The sequence below is a fragment of the Pleurodeles waltl genome, chromosome 8, assembly GCF_031143425.1.
Source record: "Pleurodeles waltl isolate 20211129_DDA chromosome 8, aPleWal1.hap1.20221129, whole genome shotgun sequence".
In the NCBI taxonomy this organism is placed as follows: domain Eukaryota; kingdom Metazoa; phylum Chordata; class Amphibia; order Caudata; family Salamandridae; genus Pleurodeles; species Pleurodeles waltl.
In genome coordinates, this window is record NC_090447.1 from 599,041,461 (window position 1) to 599,062,839 (window position 21,379).

General features: G+C 39.7%; 1 protein-coding gene across 1 annotated transcript in view; it reads left to right on the top strand.

The window, feature by feature from the left end:
• Positions 1-21,379, top strand: part of ATP4B (ATPase H+/K+ transporting subunit beta) — a 124,110-nt gene that overhangs the window by 17,181 nt on the left and 85,550 nt on the right. The window contains exon 2 of the mRNA XM_069203492.1: positions 6,937-7,065. Coding sequence (XP_069059593.1) covers positions 6,937-7,065 — 129 coding nt within the window. The remainder of the gene's footprint in view (positions 1-6,936; positions 7,066-21,379) is intronic.

Below are 21,379 nucleotides of genomic sequence, written 5' to 3' on the forward strand. Positions count from 1 at the left end.
TGTCCAGGATCTAGCTTGGAGAACAAAAAATCCCACATTCGACCGCTCCCACACACGCACACTTTTCATTCATAGAGCACGTAATTCAACTGATTCTTAACTGCTGATGATGAGAGGCGAGTTAATGCACCCTGGCTTCAATGGGGTCTTATTCTCACAACTACAAAAAGAGTACAGCACTTGTTAAAGCTCACGGAGGAGAGGTGGACTCATATATACACTTCTCCCAAACAAAGCAACAGAATAAAGAGATAGAGAGAGGCAGACTCCCGCCTTTCAATCAGAGCGCGGTGCTTACAAAGTATCCTAAAGAGCGAGAAAAGGCAGGAACTTAAACCGAACTCACTTTTCATGTCCCACCCCCCCACCCAAAAAAATTCCCCACTCCCCCAAAAATACCGACGAAATGGTACAATGAGTTCATTTTTTCCCTCTCATTCGATGAATCGGCGCACAGTCCGGTACAGCAGCGCTTCTTCTTCTCACTGGGTCACACTGCAACTTTACTTCCGCTTCCGCTCCAGCCAGGTTCTCAGAGTAAGGAACAGGCACGGTAGCCCAAATCCAACCACACATAGCTCAGCTCAAAAATAGCCCAATAGTGCTACTCCGAGGAAAGAGGGGCTGGGGCAATGAGATGCTGGCAGGAATGAAGCACTGGGCTGCCAGCCTCCAGTCTGGTGTGTGTGGCATTTTCATTCTTCCAGTGCGGTAATTTATGACATTTCCACGTCTCACAAGTGACGCTTTCACTGACAATTTATCACAACCGACAGTAGCAGATACATTTTGAGCCAGTGCTATATAAAAACTAATGAAAAACAGTGCTCTCACATTTCCAGACCCTGCGTGAACAGCTGTGCCAGTCTGGTTTTTAATTTTGCATTCTGGGACTTGTGCTCTTTATTCCAATATAAAATCAGGACTACAGTCCCAGAATCCAAAGCCAAAAATACGGACTAGATGCACTCATGCAATAGCTTTTTGAGTAAATATCTTAACAATCATTATGTGACAAGTGTGATTCCTAGTCATGGTTGACACTTTCTGTTCTGCTGTTTTAACAAGAATACCTTGCATTTTGGGACATGTAGTTTAATTTAATTTACATGTAGAGTGATAATAATTAAACAGTCCTCCAGATGTGATATATGCAGTGCTTAATTTGTGCTTGTTTCCGGTGCTGAGCACCGGCACTTATTTGTGAGGGCCGGGGCTTATTCTTATGCCTCAAGCATTTGCTGCGAGCAAAAGACACATATGGGAAAGACAGAAGAAGGAAAAACAAAAAAGCGTCACAAAGGTAGAAAGTAGAAAATTGCAGGATGAGCTGAAGGGGCAGGGGTGGCCGTAAATGGATTGAAGAGGCCCGAGATGGCTTCAGGATTACGCTGCCTCAGTATTCAGTGCTGGCAGATTTAATTACAGCAGCCTCGTGTTTAAGAGAAGCTTTGAGCACCGGCACCTCTTAAATTACAAATTAAGCACTGGATATATGATTCACTGGTAATCCACAACAATCCAAGTTAGTATCCTGACCTCCTCATCCTGTGTCTGTGGCAGTCATTCTACAGCTCTACTCTTTCAGACCCTGATGCATCTGCAGGGCTGGAGATATCTGAGAGTACACACAGGGGTGGTGGAGGGAGGCTTCTGGCATGTCGAGCTGCAGAGTGGCATCTGGCATTTCTGCCTCAATTCAGAGGAAACTGGTGAGTAGCAGGGCAAGAAGAGAGGTCGGGAGTACCTCCCTGCTGCTAACAGAGAAAGGAGAGAGCTGCAAGAACTTCGCAGTGTTTGGATTCAGTGGACAAGAATAGATACCATTGTGAGATGGGGGCATAGTGAGGTACAAATCCTGGCAGTAATACAATTCTGAAAGCTGGCTTAGTGAAGGTTGTGCCTCAGAATTTCTACTCTGCGAAGCTCGGCCGTATGTAGCATATAATTACTAAGGTGCAGTGAGTGATGGTTCTAAGAGATCCTTTATAAACACTCCAACATGGCACATTAAAAGTTTAGGATGTACAGCAACAGGGCTGTTAGTTGTGTTACGGTCCGTGCACGTGACTAGCAAGGAGTGTAGGGCATGAATTACAGTGCAAAGAATTCAGATATGTACTGATAGAAATTGACCTCACATTGGTGACCCTGTGATTAGTTCATATAGCAAGTAGGTGAGGCGCAGTCTTTGGTGCTTGGAGCGAACAAAAGAATCTGAGCGCACCCGATATTCATGATTAATTTAGACGTTGTGGTAATCCGGGGAATGTTAGAATATTCTTTCATTTAGCCAGAGGTGTGTGGTACTTGGCAGAGCTAATTTTTAATGGGGACAAATCAAACTACGTGTGCTGTTGGGTCAAAAAAAAGTCGCGGGGGACGCATGGAGCGAAGCTTTCAGACCAGGTCAAACAAAGCACACTAACTTTGCACTCAACTTTTATAAGCTGGTTTAATGCAGAGCAGAGTTATTGTGCCCCTTGTTCATTTTTGCATAATATCGCAGTCTCTGTTTCATCGAGATTGGTTCTAATTTCTTGTCACCTCAAAGGAGTGCAAAGGTTCCCAACTTTGCTTGATTTCACACAGACAAAAATCACCACTGCCCTGAACACTGGACTACTTCCTCACTGCAGGATGCCACACCATTTAGCATTCTGAGCTACAGAGAGAGAGGCATGGTGACGGTGCAAGTGCTGGAGTATCTGATTCAAGCTCTGGGGAAGATGGATATGGCTCAGATAAAGTGCCTTTTCCAGGGAAAAAGAGGGTAGATGGAGCAGGTTTTTGTTTTTTTGCGGCTCAGGCTCTAATAAGGGGTTATCTCTAACCAGGAACTTTAAAATAAATTGTGATGTTCACACACCCCTAGTTAATATGTCAGGGTTGCTATAAAGCACAGAATGAACCACATTATGTGCCTGTCCATACTATAAGTTAACCCTGAAGCAGTGCCACTTAATCTAAATGCCCTTTCTATACTACTCAATTAGAATATTTATTAAAATTAAGTATTGCTCATTTTAACACTGGGTGATTGCTTTCACTTTTATAAAATCAGTTTAAATTTAAAAAAGCCAATAAATATATTATCCTACAACAACCTTCAGTACAGAAAACATTGTATGCTTATTTACATATAACAGAAAATGTATGGAATAGATAATGCTGTTCATTGTCCACTAATGAACAATTTATTTGGAAATTATCATTTAGGTTTCATTTTTCTAACAAAATGAACCCAAAGTGGAGAAAGGGTCGTAAAGTAATGAGTAAATCATCACCAGACCATTAAGGCCAATTTCACGTTGTTAATGCCTATGAAGTAACAAAATAGTCGTCTTCAAATCATCCTCAAGTCATCAGGAATACTCTAATCTTGAGAAGTAATCAAATACTCATCCTCAGATCATCAGGGACGATAACATCTGGTGAAGTCATCAGATGCTCATTTTCAAGTCATTTTCAAATCATCAGGCAGAAATTTCTAAACCTTGTTGATGACTTCAGGGGGTTGATGATGTCTGATGACGTGTAAATGACTTCTACAGTAGTTGGATGATCATCCAATGACTCTGGGATGGCTTCTAAAGTCATCCTGTTTGACCTGGGATTGCTACCCACTCCGTTTGTTCGTACAATTGCCTGGTGGTTTAATGTGAACTTCCCACCACACAATTGCGGCTCTGTGATCATTTGTGCCACAAGTACGTTGTAGATTCTGGGCCTTGTCCGTGCTCACTTAATTTTTCTTTTCGAGTTTCTTTCCCATCCTCGTCTTGTTTTTACTTAAGAAACACGAGGGTTTGGTTCCCTCTTCTCGAAGGCCGCGTGCATTCTAATTGATTGAGCGCCGCCACTGTATTTTCATTTATTGTTTTAGAGTTACGGTGTGCACTCCCAGCTGCTGCTTTTGGTCTAACATTGTGACTTAAGGCAATAAACGAAACTAACATCTAATGTTACACAGATCAGCTGTGAAGGAATTACTTTCATGATATATTTTACCTCAATCATGCCGAAGACTTGGCTTCTTCTACTAACAGTTATGTTTCATTCTGAAAAAATAGCAAGACAAAAAACGGATCCTTATTTATACTTTTTTGGTGCAAAACTGCACTAAAGCAGTTTTGCACCAAAAAGTTTAGCACCGGCTTGCACCATTTCTGTGCACCAGCCGGGCACCATATTTATGGAATGGTGCAAGCCGGTGCAAAGGGTAGGCTAGAGTAAAAAAAATGACTTTAGTCGGGTGGGACTGGCAGTATCGAAGAAGGGGGTTTAGCCCCAAAAAACGACTTTATGCAGATTAGAGTAAAAGAAAATGACTCTAACCAGATTAGCGTCATTTTATGGTGCTGAACCTACCATGCTACATGACTCCTACCTTAGAAAAGTCAGGAGTCATGCCCACCACCCCAATGGCCAGCACAGGGGACAAGGGTCCCTTGGGGATGGCCATTGCACCCTGTGCCATTTATGGCGGCCCATTACACGGCCCCCTATGGCACTTTAAAAAATAAAATGCAATACTTACCTGTACTTATCTGTACTTACCTGGGATGGGGTCCCCCCTCCTCTGCAGTTCCTCTGGCGTGGGTGGGGGTACCCCTGGGGCCTGGCAAGGACACCTGTGGGCTTACTCCATGGTGTTCCACCATGGAAATAGGCCCACAGGTCTCCCAGTGCCTGCCCTGACCCAGGAGTTAAAAAACAGGGCAAAGCAGGCTTTGCACCATTTTTTGACCCCTCCTGTGCACCATTTTTGCATGGGAGTATAAATATGGCTTTAAGGCGATAGAGTAATTTTTTGCACGGGAACGCCTACCTTGCATCTCATTAAGGCAAGGGTAGCTTTCCACTTCCAAAAAATGACTTTAACTCCATAAATTTGGTGCTAGACGGATCTAGCACCAAAGTATAAATATGGAGTTAGTTTTGCACCGAATAAGAGTAAAAAAAATTACGCTAATTCGGTGCAAACAGAGTATAAATATGCCCCGCTGTGTCCTACTGATCATATCAAAAAAGTTGGACAGTTGGAGTTATCGCCAGTTTCTATTTTCAACAGATGGTAAATTCAGGTTTTATACGGTTTGTTTTGTGATCAGTTACACAAATAAAGTTAAAGTGGTAATTTATGTAAACTGATTTCTTGCAACCACCCACTAGCAGACAGAAGAAATGCAGCAAATCATTTTCTGCGACTCCTCGATTTATAAAGAAGCTCATCGATTCACGGAGCTACCAAGAACGCTTCTCGGCTTCTGTCCAGACTGATTATCGGCAGCGTCAGCTGAAGGTTCTGTCTAGTCTCATCCAGTTTCCTCTTTCATTTGTTGAAGAAAGAAAATCCGAGCACCCAACATAGTACACATTGGCGTTTGTTTGTGATACACTGGAATAAATTATTTATGATGCTAGTGCTTTTAATGCTTCCTTACTCTTTCAGGGCATTGCACAAAAATCAAAAAGGTAGGAAAGAACAACGTTCCTATTTTAACAACAAAAAACACAAGGACATTTTTTTTATTCTAATAGAATTTTATGTCCACGTGCCAAAGATTCTATTTTTTTTTTCATTTTTATAAAATGAGTACATTTCTTTCATGTGTTATTTTTATTTATAGTCCTTGCAGAAATGTGATGCAGTGAGAGTGTAAGCATGCACACTTAAACATATACACATAGGAATCAAGGAGGCATTCCAGCATAAATTAAATGTTGTGGCAATGAACACATGGTTTTTCGATTTTTGTTAATACTTTTGGCTAGTACTGCCATTGCAAACCTTTGTATTAAAAGAGAAATGCGGGAAGCAATGACTATGATGGAATCCCACACGCAAGCTCACCACCTGTCCTACCCAATGCCTGCGGACTGAAATATGCATGTCTTTCACCAGCCACATCCTCCTCTCTGCTTTTTGTTTTACCCACCCACTTTATATTACCTCCAGTTCGTGTACAATATATTGCCTTTCTCAGTAAAAAATCTGAATACTTTTACGGAGTTTCTTTAACTAATATTACACAACTGCTCAACAAGACAAAACTTAGGGAATAAAATTATTATTAATCACATAGGTGAAACCCAATGCACTTACCAATGCTTGTTATACTCACGACCTCCACCCCAGACCTAATCCATCTCACTGGTCTCAGCATCCTTCTCTAGCTGATGGTAAGATTTGTCGGACTCTACTCAATGAGCAGGCCTCTCTGGTGCTGGTGCGCCCATTTTCTCTCTGGCCCTACTCTACTTCTTGGTAAAGACCGAGGGGGCTGCAGCACACCTGCTTTCATGGTCAATAAGGGTGAGCTTGGTCTGAGCGCCAAGGCAGTCCCCCCCAAAGAAGAGCGCGAGGGACACGTCTGGATGTTGTCCAAGGATACTGAACCACAGACACAAACAATGGAACGGAAGCTAGGATTCTTCCAGATTCACAACTGGCCTAGTCTGGGTTAAATGGCATTCACCAGGAAGAAATAACACCTATTTAGACTTAAACTGAATTAATTCAAGACGGAGATATTAGCGATAATGTGATAATTACTGTTAACACGATCACCTCTTCTTTTATAGCGCTTACTACTTCACTTTTGCCTTTTTGCAATGCTAAAATAAACAGGTGTTAGTATTACCCAGCTTGATGACACTCAATATATCTTCCTCATAAGAATGAAGGGCTGTGTGAGTTATTCCTTCATACGTAAGATTTGCATTTCACGCACAGAGATGGCAGCTACTTGACCAGCTGAATAAACAAACTAATATATGTTTGAAAATTCTTGTCGGTTAATACAAAAGTACGGAATTAGTTTGAAATACTTTGGCATGGAGCCTTTCTAGGCCCAGTGATACACAATATCAAATTTGACTCGAATGGATGTGCCCCCGTACCCTAATGCCTCCCTTTGTTTGCCTCCACAGTATACATCAGTCTGTACTACGTCGCCTTCTATGTGGTGATAATTGGGCTTTTTGCACTTTCCATATTTTCCCTGATGAAGTCTCTCAACCCTTACGTACCAGACTATCAAGATCGGTTGTCATCGCCTGGTATGTATTTACCCTAGTTTATGTCAAGAAATGGTTTGTGGCATTAAATAGAACATAACTACAAGAATTACATTTTTGGCAACAGCAGGCGAACTGAGCCCTGCATGGTATTGGTAAAGGTGAGGTGGCTGGAGGGTAGTTGAGGCTATCTGTCTCGTGTCCCGCACTTTTTAGGACCAGCGCAGCAAAATCAATTTGGGGATCCTTAAATCATTGTCTGCTTTTGTGCTTAAGGGCCTGATGTAAAAAAATCCCATTTGCGAAAAGTGGACACAAATTGCTCGGCCAACTATTTGCAAATTGAAAGGAATTTTGTTGAACCGATCTAGGTACTGAGAGGGGGGCTCACAGCATTCCAAGTCGTATTAGGTCGCAGTCCAACCTACCTCATTAATTTGCATGAGGCAGGTCACACATTTTGACCATCTGTAATTGTTCACAATCACTGGGATGGTGGCCTGCTGGGGTCAGCAGACCCCAAGCCTGTGACTGCTGTTTAATAAAGAAATCTTTTTTTTTGTTTGTTTAATGCAGCCCGTTTTCCTAAAAGAGAAAAAGGACCCCATAAAGTAAAAGGGTAAAAGGTGAACAAACATTTATTATGAGTAGGCAGTGGTCAAATGGACCACTGCCTACTCACAGAAAACATTTTTATCAACATTCACAAAGGGGAATCGATCCGCTGGGGTCCCCTTCCTGTTTGTCAATGGCTTACCACATCCTTTGCATATGTGGGAAAACATTAATACATACCTTATGGCAGTGGTTCCCAACCTGTGGTCCGGGGATCCCTAGGGGTCCACGAAGCCTCCTCAGGGGGCCCGTAACTGCATAGAAAAACTAAATAATATTAATACATTATATAAAGTGCATATAAATAAAGTGGCAAAATGTACAACTGAAAATGTTAAAATGTACTGTAAATGTCAAAGAATATGAAATTAGAGGCTACAAATTAAATTATTATCCCCAGATTGATTTGTGAGACCAGTGAAGATGCATCAACCAGAATACAGTATGGACAATGTGTGGTTTCACTTGACTTTAGAAAAGCTCCAACCTTCCTGTTAATTTTTATTTTATTTGATTTTTTATTTATATTTATTTGCAAATTAAATACAATATGTTATTTGTGTGTGTGTTTGATGGAATGCTTGTTTCTGTCTTTTTTGTGTATTGTTTAGCAGTTCAAATCATCAGCAATGTTTAGGCTGGGCCCCCAGCTTCCAGTAATGGCTCAGTGAGGGGTTCCTGGATTCCAATAATGATTCAGTTGGGGGCCATGGCTTCCAGTAATGATAAAGGGGGGGGGGGGGGGTCCACAGAAGTCAAAAGGTTAAGAACTGCTGCCTTTCGGAATCACAGTTTGGAAGTAATGCCTTTAACACGCCCCTTCCAGATAGCGATTCCTTAATGTTTTCTAAACCCATTTCATGATCTGAAAAGCCTATTTCGAATCCTTAACTGGGTTTAGTAAATTTCAAAAAGGGTTTTAGCGGTTGCAAACTCTGAGATTTACCAAATCTAAGAGTTTGTGACCATTACAACACTTTGTACATCAGGCCCATAGTCACAATGAGGGAGGTGTTGACAGCCACTGCTTTTGCTGCCTCCAGATTTTTCACAAGCATTATTACTATTTTGAACAAGGTGCTCATGATCCCAACAAATGTGAGAGAACTGCACATGAAGTTTGTGACCTAGGCACCACAACAAGTTATTAACAGGTTCTGCACATTTCAGTTATTCACACTTACCTGCAGGTTCGAATAAGCATAAATACAATAAGGAATTTTTTCGTACTCCAAATTTGTCTATGTCACTTCTGCTTATTAACCTCTGGCTGGTGCAGTAGTACAATGGACAACCTGGCTGTTGTTCTTCAGGAGTCATTAAGCACAGTCCTACCTCTAGCCCAACCCCCCTGTGCAGTATAGGCTTAGTGTGCGGAAGACAATGTGATGCAAAAGGGTTTACTAGCTCATAGCCAGTGTTGATAAGTGAAAATGCATACAAAAAAACCTATGCACTGTGCTAAGCTTGTGGTGATTGTTTTTCGACACTCTATAGGCGCAGCTATCTTCTGAGGTGCTCTGTTTACCATACCAGGCAACCATGTGACTTGTGGGAGATATTCCGATGAGGGTGTCATGATCCTGAAAAGGCTTAAGAGTAGTTTGAAGACCCAGGGAGGATGACTGATGGGTACCAATAAGAGCAAAGTTGTAAATAGAGACAACAGTGGAAGAACCAGCGAGAAGGGAACAGAATGTTGGGCAAGCCAGTTTTTAGTATATCAAAGGAGGGGTTGCAGCTGTCTCAGGGGAAGGGTCTGACTCTAATGCTCTATCTTGATTTACTAGAGTATCATTATTGCATCTTCGAATAACCGCATTGCAATTGATTCCAGACACCACTCTTGTACTAGTATTGCACGGTATACTTGTATATCATTCTGTGATTATTCTGCCATTGGGTTCATCATCGAGGGTGAAAGGGTGGATTTTCTTGTGGTAGTTTAATTGACAAAATTACGTTTGTGCCTCATATTCACTGTATCATAAGTGATTTTAACCTTCTTATAATATACTATATCTATTCTTCTTCTAACATATAAGCCATTGTATATCCATTATTGCTGATAAATGTGCTTACACTCAGATTTTAACAAAGCTAATTGTACCCACTACCAGTATGTTGCTCCTTACCAAGTGTCCTTATTGATTTGTACCTGATTGACATTGCTTGGGGTGGTTTCTAACAACCAGTCCAGTACACCCTCCCATCCCACAGTGTTGATTTGTGTCACCACTTTCAGTGATGTTCCCCATGCCTCAATGTGTTTCTATTTTCGTCATTAGTCCATGATATGTTGCAGACTTTTTTCAAATGGTGAACATATATGCTACGGATTCTAAACCAACTTCACAGTATACCACCAGAAATTATGGAGTACAAAAGTCGCACCGTTTCTGGCAAGCCTTGTAAAAATATATGGAGGGGGTTATCATACAAAAGTAGAAGATTGCAGATCTCCATCCAGATGCCAAAGGGCAGTGACCTGGACTCTGACCATCTGTATGTTAAAAGATGCAAGTGTGAGATCGAACAGCTTTCTTCTGTTTAATCCTGATGTAGCAGAAGTCACGCTGTGTGGCTAAAGACCAGGCTGAACAAACTTTCACAAACATGTAATATCAATTACGTACACCAAAAGAAATTGGGGGTTATTCTAACTTTGGAGGAGTGTTAATCCGTCCCAAAAGTGACGGTAAAGTGACGGATATACCACCAGCCGTATTACGAGTTCCATAGGATATAATGGACTCGTAATACGGCTGGTGGTAAATCCGTCACTTTTCCGTCACTTTTGGGACGGATTAACACCTCCTCCAAAGTTAGAATAACCCCCATTGTCTGTAGTCACCTACCTTGTTCAAAAACTTCTAAATGGTTTTTATTGCTCTAATCTAGTACATGGTATCAGGCATTTTGTGGTAGAGAACGTCTTTAAATCTAGTGTAAATTATTTGGTCTCCCTAACACAATCCAGACTTAAAACCATTTTCTTCACTATGCCTTAGCACAGAGAGATCAGATTCTAAGTATAAAAATAAGCTTTGACTGAAAACTCACTCCTAATCCCAGTAGAATAGGAATAGCAATGAATAGCTGTCGCTTGAAGTACGAATACAGTGTTCTCTTCCACCTGTTTGGATAATTCCAGCACACTCTCCTTCTCTGTCTTCCAGATTTCTTAAAGACTAGGCAGAATTTTTTTGATGTCTATAGTGTGTTTGTTCTAGAGCTATGGCCTGCATTACACAGGCATTCATGACAAAAAGACGCAAATAAAATACACTACAGGGGTATTTTTTGGAGTTCCCATTACTCTCAAGTTTGTCTTATCCTACCCGTCTAAACTTCACAAGAGCACCTATTTGCTCTTCTGAATATTTTTAAGATTGTTTTTTAAGTGGGAGACAAATATTCCCTGTGACCAGTTATCTGTCATACAGCTCCACTGCCCACACTTATCAAGGGTTTCATTCCCATGTTTCCAGGATTACACTTCAAGTTTTAGGGAATGAGAAGGGCAGATGGTGGACTGAAGTTTTACATATTTTATGTGAACTGCCACTGAGCTCTTCCATTGCATAAAGAGAGGAACCCACAAATATAAGTAATTTTCCCTAAGTGCATCACTGGCTCAATTTGGGTAGCTAGGCCTGAACAGCAATTGGAACTCATAGAGCAAAACTGTGTGAAGTATTATGTGTAGCAAAGCAGCCAAACAATCAGTTAGGAAATACCGAACTGAAAACTCCAAACCAAGCTTACTTAAAGAATAAATAAGCATTGGCAGACACAGTCTGAGTTTAATCTGTAACTTAAAGCAAAGCACAGGATAGGGATTCAATAGGAGCGTCCCGAGAGGGTTATGGTTGTGAAGTAGGCCTTCATTGAGTTTAGTGCAAGCTCTTGAATGAAGATGGAAGGATACACCCAAACAGTCAACAGCATTAAGTGAGAGAGGACTACTCCACTGGCAGATATAAGATATGATTGATAAAGTCTCAACTCAATGGTTGAAAGAGACTGGGGTGATTTAAGCCAGTGACTGAAAGGAGCAGACCCAAAGCCCAAACTATATATATATAAACGTCTGTTTGACAGCTGCACTGTCAAAACGCAAAATAAATAAAAAAAATCTATCAACAGTAGTGAAATTTAAAGAGGCTCTTCACAAAACTATTTTTGGTGCTGGATCTGGCAACAGTTATTAATTAAGCACGATCACTGTTCTGGCAATGAAAAACGCTACTTTAAATATGCCAAAATATAAGGGGCAAGCTTGTTACACACATAAAGTATACATAACTCCTAAGTTCTATATGAAGAATTGGGTGTTCGCAATTTGGGGCCTTCTTTAGAGTATGGAGAATGGGATACTCGTCACAAATGTGGCTGATATCCAGCCCACTATATGACAGTCTGTAATGCACAGTTCAGACAAAAAACAGGATATCGAGCATGATGGTGACATAGTATCCCGCACACCAAACTGTAATAAATAAGTGAGCGCCTATAAGGTAAAAACTAATCGGCCTTTCAAATACCTTGGATATTAATATACCACAATTATATTTACATATTACACCCAAATTAACCAAGCAACTGTGGTGCTAATTTGTTAGTACCCATATCTAAAGGTTTTACAGGAAAGGGGGCATGAGTTGAACATAAACAATAGCCGGGGCTGAAGGTGAATAGAAAAAAATCATTAATATGTAATTTTCTTTTCCCTTGACACTAGAAGTGCCAGACAAAACGGTGATCCCGGGTTAAAAAATCAGGTGGGTTTTGCTTATCTTTCTTAAGATCATGGTATGAGTATGTGGGCTTGACCAAACCTACCTAAAAAATAGTAAATTGTACATACGCATAGTGTAGTTAGGTCGTAAAGATGTTTTGTGAATCTGCTTATATTGGATTTGCTAAAGAAATAATTGTGTCATACAATTTGCAGCTCATTAGTGAATTTCCTCAAAATGCACAATAATGCAAAGGTTAGATAAAACACATAGGGCCTTATTATGTCGGACCTCCACATTAAGACCCTGGGGTACCGCCAGGCTCTGCCGGGATCCATGATCCCATACAACGTGGCAGTGGTGGAGATCGCTATCAGTCAGGACGGCGCTGCATGTAGTGCCGCACTGCTGAATATGACCTCATTCTCTGCCAGCCTTTTAAAGTCAGTTTAATTGCTATGAAAAGGCTGGCGGAGAACAGGTGCAGGGGGCCACTTGGAATGGGCAGTGCAGTGGTCCCCCTGCTCACCACCATCGCAGTGTTCAGACCGTGAACATTGCAAAGGTGCCGGTGCACCCGGCTCGGTTACGAGCCAGAGACAATGCTGGTGCCTGTTTCCCGCTAGGCTTTCCACCCATCACCCTAGCGGGAAACACCTAACAGGTCCGGTGGAGTGGTCACCACTATGGCGGCAAACACCCTGTCTGGAGTTTGGTGGACAGGCTTTCCCGTCCAGCAAACTCAAAATGAGGCCCATAATAACCTAATTTCCGTATCTGGACAAAATATTGAGTATTAAATATTGAGTTACAGAAATATCAGAAAAAAATATTGTGATACAGAAATATTGTGATGCAGAAATATTGGTTTCAAGAATATCCATTTTTTAGGTAAGTAACATCGTTGTCAAGAATATCTTTGTTGTGAATATTGTTTTTAATATATTTGTAAAAAATAAATAAATATCATCATGTGTTTTAGTTCATATGTTAATTATATGTGTTATTATTCTTTGTATGATTGTAAATAATAATCTTAAATATAGTTTGTAATTCTAAGTGATTTATAATTTTTTTAGTTAATTGCTAAAAGTAATTTATACTGTCGTAGCGGGTTGCTAGGTTTGAAAGGGTATAGGTTAGAAGTGAATTAAGTATAATTATTTTTACCATTAATTATTAATTTATTATTAATAATTTAATTGATGAATAGTTATGTAAACTGTATAACAGTTATATGTTTAAGCTATATATTACATGCAGGCTGCCAGGCTTGAAGGAGTGAGAAGTGAATTAAGTAATACATAAATAACAATTAATTATTCATGTATTTTTAATTATTTAATTGATTATTTATTATCTAAATTGTGTAATAATGTTTTTTGTTATATATATTCGGTGCGGGCTTCTGGGTTTGTAGGGGTATAGGTTGGGAAATTCATTAAGTAATATTTAATTAACAATTAATTATTGATGTATTGTACCTTATATACTTGATTATTAATATGTAAATTGCGTAGAAATGATATTATTTAGTTATATATTAGGTGCAGGGTGCTGGGCTTGTAGGGGGATAGGGTGGAAAGTTAATTAAGTAATAATGAATTAACAATTATTCATTTATTATTTAATTGATTATTAAATACATAACTTGTGCAATAATTCTATATTTTAAGCTACATATTAGGTGCGGGCTGCTTGGTTTGCAGGGGCATAGGGTGGGAAGTTATTTAATTTATGGTAAATGAACAATTAAATATTAATGTATTAATAATTGTTTAATTGACCATTAATTATGTTAATTGTGTTATTTATTTTAGTTATATTTTAAGTGTGGGCTGCTAAGTTTGTGGAAGTATAGTGTGTAAGGCAATTAAGTAATAAATATTATACAATTATAATTATTACATTATTTAATAATTATCTATATTGTTCCTTTGTTATTTATATATATATTTAATTAATAATGCTCCTATTAAGAGTTTTATATTTCTTGCAAACTCACAGGGTTATTCAAATATTCTACGAGTTTGAAGTGAAGTACTTTCACAACTCTCACACAGACTGGAGTGAGAATAGTCAATCTTACCCCTCCAGAGTCCAGCACTTTCCCTACTGTTGCACTGACTGGAGTGGGAATAGTAAATTGAATCCCTCCAAAGTCCAGTGCTTTCCCTACTGTTGCACAGGCTGGAGGTGGGAATGGTAGATTTTGCTCCTTGGAAGTCCAACGCTTTCCCCTACTGCTGCACAGACTGGAGTGGAAAGTGTAAATGTTATCCCTCCAAAGTCAAACACTTTCCCTACAGCTGCACAGACTGGAGTAGGAATGGTAAATCGTACTTGTCTGAAGTCCAATGCTTTCCCTACTTATATACAGACTGGAGTGGGAACAGTAAATTTAACACCTCTGAAATCCAATGCTTCCCCCCTGTTGCACAGACTGGTGTGGGAATAGTACATTTTACCACAGTGAAGTCCATAATTTTCCCTACTGTTGCACAGACTAGAGTGAGAATAGAAAAGATGTAACCTTCCTCAGTTCAATGCTTCCCTGATGTTCCCCAGACTGGCGTAGGAATTGTAAACTGCATCCCTCCAAAGTTCAAAACTTCCCCTACTGTGACACAAACTGGACTTGGAATAGTAAATTGAATCCCTCTGAAGTCCAATGCTTTCCCTACAGTTGCACACACTGGAGTGAGAATAGTAAATCTTACCTGTCAGAAGTCCAATGCTTTCCCTACTGATGCACAGACTGGAGCTGTAATAATAAATCTTACCCCTCCAAGGTCCAACGCTTTCCCTACTGTTGTACACACTGGAGTGGGAATAGTAAATCGTGCCCCACCGAAGTCCAACACTTTCTCTAATGTTGGACAAAAAGGAGTATGAATAGTAAAATCTACCCCTCCGAAGTCCAATGCTTTCCCTGTTTCGGCACAGACTGCAGAGAGAACAGTAACCTTACCCCTCCAGAGTGCAGCGCTTTCCCTGTTGTTGTACAGACTGGAGTGAGAATAATAAATTGAATCCTTCCAAAGTCCAACACTTCCCTACTGTTGCACACACTGGAGTGGGATTAGTAATTCTGGCTCTTACAAAGTCATAGTAAATGTACCCTTTCTGAAAGTATATGCTTTCACTACTGTTGCAAAAACTGGAGTGGGAATAGTATATCTATTATTCCCAGACTTTAATAATTTTCTTAATGTTGTTTAATGTAGATATTATTATTTGTTTAACTTCATATTGTTGTATATTGTTTTGGCTTGTGATATATATCCATATATATCACATGCCAAAACAGTCCTCTCAAAGCGTGTTCAACAACTGGTGCCTGCGTCAGGGACGGACCATTTCCCTGTGATTAGATAGATTTGAAATAAGCATGCAACACTCCAAAAGACTTGATATCCAGATTTTGATGATCACCAGCGCAAACCATCACCATCACGTTTCGACTATCACAGTCTTGATGACGGTAAGAGAGTGCATTTTCTATGTCACCTCTATATAGTGTCCCATTCTATGCCCTTATGCAGCATTCTGGGAAATGTAGTTTATTATTAAAACACTTGTAAAACATATAAATTGTCGAACCACCATTAGAGGTGCCAAACACATGTTAAAAGGCATTATATTACATCTTCCCAAGAATTTCGACATCACACCACAAATACGTTTATCCAAATTCATATTCATGAGTTGTCTATAATGAACAAGACTTGAGCAAGATATTCTGATCAATCCCTTGTATTCAGAGGAAACCTAAATCCCGGCAGGTTTCATCCATCCTTCCATAAAGCTTGTGTGAATTATGGATTCTATTCTGATATTGAATGCCAGTCTCAGTTGATATCATGTCCTTATTACTATGTTGATGATTATTCAGTATTGGATATAGTATCCCCAACATACACTTGGTTAACAGCTTTGGGTACCTTAGGCTTTCTCTTTTTGGCTAGTTTGCAACACTGGGAATAATAATTATCGGATGTACTATCCCTACCATCCCCCTGGGTTCACCAGGGTGGGTCCCTGGAGGTATCCCTTTTTCCAATTATATTGCTCCATAAATATGTATGGCCATCTGGGCACACATTAGCAATCCAGTGCACATCCACCCACCATGGAATATTACCCATGACCCTAGTCTAATGTTCCAAAGAGATTTATCAATTTAACCATTTCCTTACAATATGTATATCACTCAGAGGTCACTATGGCAGATAAAGTGCCCCTCCACCCAGTATAGAACTTGTCAGTCATAATTTTCCTGAAGGAAAGACCTCCTCCATGGTTAACACTTTCTGTATCTTCTGTTATCCGTCTAAGCATAACCATTGAACATCCAACTCACTGCTGTTTCCCAAGCAAGTCTATTACCTATCTTAGACCTATCACGGCAAATTTAAGTCTCATTGTACTTTGTAGACATAGCAATATGCATAATACAAAAATGCATAATTCTATCAGCCGTTACAAAACCCTCATTGTTCAATCCCTACAAATGACCATGCATTTCCTCATCCCCATTCAATCCATACAGCACCTTTGTTCTAAGTCTAATAATCAGCCTTGACTCCAGACTTACAGTGATCAAGACTGTAATAGTCAAAACGCGTTGGTGATGGTTTGCTCTGGTTCTCATTAAGATATGGATATCAAGTCTTTTGGAGTGCTGCATGTCTATTTGGAAGCTACATATATATTTATATATAAATATATATTTCTTTAATTGTTATAATATTTGTAGGAAATGTCTACTTTTGGGTTTCATAGTTTTTTTTTATATTTAACTAATTTGGTAATTTAGTTAATGTTTTGCAGGTGATTTGTTAATAATTTTATTATTCATTTGTACATATATATATATATATATATAACATATATACATATATAAACATTATATATATATGTATAAATATGCTTTTTGTAGTAGTAAATGAAGAAAAAAAACAAAAAATGTAATGTCATGTAAAATATACATTTTTCTTAATAGTGTTACAATATATATGTTTATATAAACATAAACACACATATGTGTGTGTGTATATAAGCATTTCTTTATATATAGTTCTATTTACATTTATTTAATTTACATTATATTAATGTTAGATATTTAAATATTTAACAGTTGCTACTTTAAACTACAGACATATTCAAAAACAATATTTTTGAATGTTTCTTAATGATTAGTGTAAAATTATATTTAGTGTAAAACTATATTTGTTTTGACACAATATTTTTGTTCCATGATATTGTTGGTTGTGATATTATGTCAGTGATCTATAATTTCTTTGTTCTACACTTGCTAAAATGCTCCAATCGTTTTACAATTTAAATTTTTCATACATTATTGTTGTAAACCTATGTGTAGATAATTTCATATGATATAGGGCCTTATTTAGAGATCGGTGGATTGTATACTCCAGCATAACATGAGAAATGTCTTATCCCCCTTAGTGTCATAGGCTTTAATGTAATACCGGGGGTGGGAAATCTGCCATGTTTGTGACAGAGTATCCCTTTTTCCAAACTCTAAAGTCCCTTTGATAGGATTTGCATTATGGTCCAAGAACTCAGTGTTAGCTAATGGGCTCCCAATATCTGTCTTTCTCAGCAATGTAAATCTTTTGGTCCTGGCTAACGCATGTTAACGTCACCAAGACTCCAACAAATCTTTTTTTGTGGGAAGTTGTAACGTGAAATACTATGCTCATTAAGGACACTGGTTACATTCTGCCACTCCTACTACTGGGGATTACAATTTCACCCCTAGTGTGGACCTCAGAAATGGTTCTGTCTCATTTCGAACAGAACCCTAATGGAGAAATCTAGCCTGATGACCCCAGTCTGGTGAAGTTTAATTTTGGTGAATTTAAAAAATGAGGACACCCATTTTCTACCAATGATTTGAGGACACGTTGCCAGAAAAAAGAGATAAGAAAACAACACAATAAAACAGGTAAGGAGAACAATGGGCAGAAGTAAAGTAGAGGGTAAGAGGTACTGGGGGTACAAGGAGCATGGAGGCACCAGTGTGTGGGGGCAGAAATATCATTGTATAGTTAGCGGTAGAGGTACTTGAATGTAGATGGAGTAGAGGTAATAAACAATAGGTCAGGGTAGAGGTAATTCAGAATACATATGGGTAGAAATACTCATGTTACAGTTCTGTAGTAGTTCTAGGGCATAGGAAGGGTACCTGGGTAGACATGCGAGTAGTAATATTAGCCTATAAAGAGGTCCAAATATATTAGGGAACAGGTAGGTAGAAATACATGGGTTTAAAAAATTAAAATCTAAACATGAAAACATACCAAAAGGACAATTCTGCAACATTCTATTATTAATGCAGATATTTTGGAAATAAGTCCTTATTTCCTTTTAACATCTTTTAATTGAATTAACACTTTAGTATTACTGCCCGAGGCAAGCTAATGACCTTTAAATGTTATAAAACCAAGCAAAACAAATGCTTACGAGGTAACTACCTAAATTCTTAGTTGCAACAGTATGTCAAAAATGTATTGCTGACAAGTTTATCAAGTAACATATTCCCCTTCTGTTAGTGGTCGCGCATTAGATGACATTCCGTCTTGCACCCCTTTTGACTATCTTATGCTCCACTGGTTTCTTGTGTACTGTTGGTAAAGGCCAAAAAACGCCAAGAAAATAACTTATTGAGTTAGTTTATTTTTCAGAAACTTCACCAGAGGCTTTACCCCCGCTTTCTCAAGCTAGATGAGGAGTCAAATGTCTATGCATCTTTCTTCCCCATCCTTTTCATTTTCCTGCGAAGGAATCCTTCAAGATGGCCAACCTGGTTCCAGTTAGTTTGCTTGTTCAGGTGCTAGGCTGTGCACCATGATCCACAAGTATAGTTACTTACAAAGATCCATCTCGAAAGACAATACGAAGTGCCTGTAGCCTATTGTCGGTGGGTGGGGTGTGCCCTGCCAATGGAGTGCCTCAATTCTTGGGGTTCTACACCCACGCTATTCACCAAAGCTAAAGCGAAGGAGCTACCAGTTTTGTGTTTCCCAGGTATTCACATATACCCTTGTAGGCTGATGAGAATCTCTGCCACCCAGAATAAAGATCGATGTCTCTTCAGTTTGCATGTTAACTTTCCAATTAGACGTTTCACTGAGTGAGGCTAAACTTTCTTTGATAGTGTCATACAATGTGTTACAGTTCAGACATTGCTTTTGTTGGCACAGACTTCAGCTACCATTGTTTCTTTTGGTTATCCGTTCGCAGGACAGTGCATGATTCACCTTGAGATTTACAACAAAAAAAGGGTGGCAGTCCTAAAAGACACAAATAATAATTAATATGTTCTTTCAGCCATCAATTTTGCATATTTTATTTGAGCTCAATGAATGGTAAATTAACACCGTTTTATGAAGGCGCATTTGCAAAATGTATACCTTTCTATGTTTCGTAAGACATTTTCTAAACATTTATATCTTTACAAGTTAAATCTGATTGTCTCAGGTTCCAATCAAGAAGTCTGATAATAGGAAAGGCAGTTAGAGAATATACATTCCAATATATCTTGATCTTCTGTCTGAATAATAGGTGCGGCATGAGCTGAGATAGGATGTTTCCGCGCCTATTACAAGCAAATAGACCAAAGTTATTGGTCAATTTTATAGTGTAGTTCTCTAAATTTTACATAAATATCTCTTAACATCTCATTTACCGTCTAACTTGTTCAAATAATCTCAAGGGATCACTGTTTATGGTCACCCACAATCATTGTAACTCTTGCTTTGTGATTACAGTCCAGTACAATAATTGCTGTGGATGAAAATAAAGTATACATAAGACCCACATTTTGTGTCAGTTGTATAATAGGACTGAGTTGAAACACACCCTCTAGCTCGTACTCTGGGTAATGGTGGGTTTACTTAGTTAATAGTCTGTCTCCTTCCTTGATTTCTAGCAGCAATCAGGTGGTCCCTATGAAAGAGAAAGGGAAGTACTTCTCTTAATTGTATGTCCTCTGAGTGTCAAATTTTTCTAACATATTAAGAACGCACCTTTATGATTCTAAATTTATGTATAGTTCTTATTTAGCTACCATTTTAAGCATGCAGGATGACGTACACCGCATAGCGTAACTTCATGCCTATTATGCCATGATGTTACAAACAACAATTGCCCTCATTATGTCATTGGCGGTAAAAACTGTCTACCGCTGCGGCAATGGCCGCCAAAAGACCATCTCCGTGGCTACCTGCCGTCCGCCGTATTATGACCACAGCTGGATTTCCGCCAGAAGGATGGCAGAAACCCGGCTGTGGCCATGCCGGCAGATGTCAGTAAGGTGGCGCTGCTGCCACCAGCATCGCCACAGCAGTAGACTGCTGGCAGCCGTATTATGACACATAATACGGCCTGGTGGTGGTCTGCTGGCGGACACTGCTGCTGGCAGCAGTGCCCCGCCCCGTCTCTTGCCGGGGGACCCCCTAATCACAGGTAAGTGGGTGCTCTGACAGGGGAGGGGTGGGGGTTGTTGTGTGTGGGGTGTGTGTTAATGTTTGTGCGTGCGTTTACAGGTGTGTGTTGCATGTTGAATGTGTGTGCATATATGGAGGTGTGAGTGTGTGTATGTTGTGTTCTGTGAATGCGTGTAGGTATGGAAGTGGGTGCAGATGTGTGTATGAATGGATGTATGCATGCGTGGATGAATGTGGGAATGGGTGTGAGTATGCATGTGTGTGAAAGGTGGGTGTTAATGTAGGAGGGGGGTTTGAAGAGGAAGGGGGGAGTCTGGGGGCGGGGAAGACCTTTATCAGTGACAGGGAGGGGATTCCCTGTCACTGATAGTGCCTACTGCCATGGTTTTCGTGGCGGTAAGGGAGCCACAAAAACCATGGCGGTAGGCAGAGTCATAATCCCGCAGGCGGTACCGTGACGGCCACCGTAGCGGTCGGTGTTGTACATTGGCGTTTGGATTCAGCCAAACTGCCAATGTCATAATA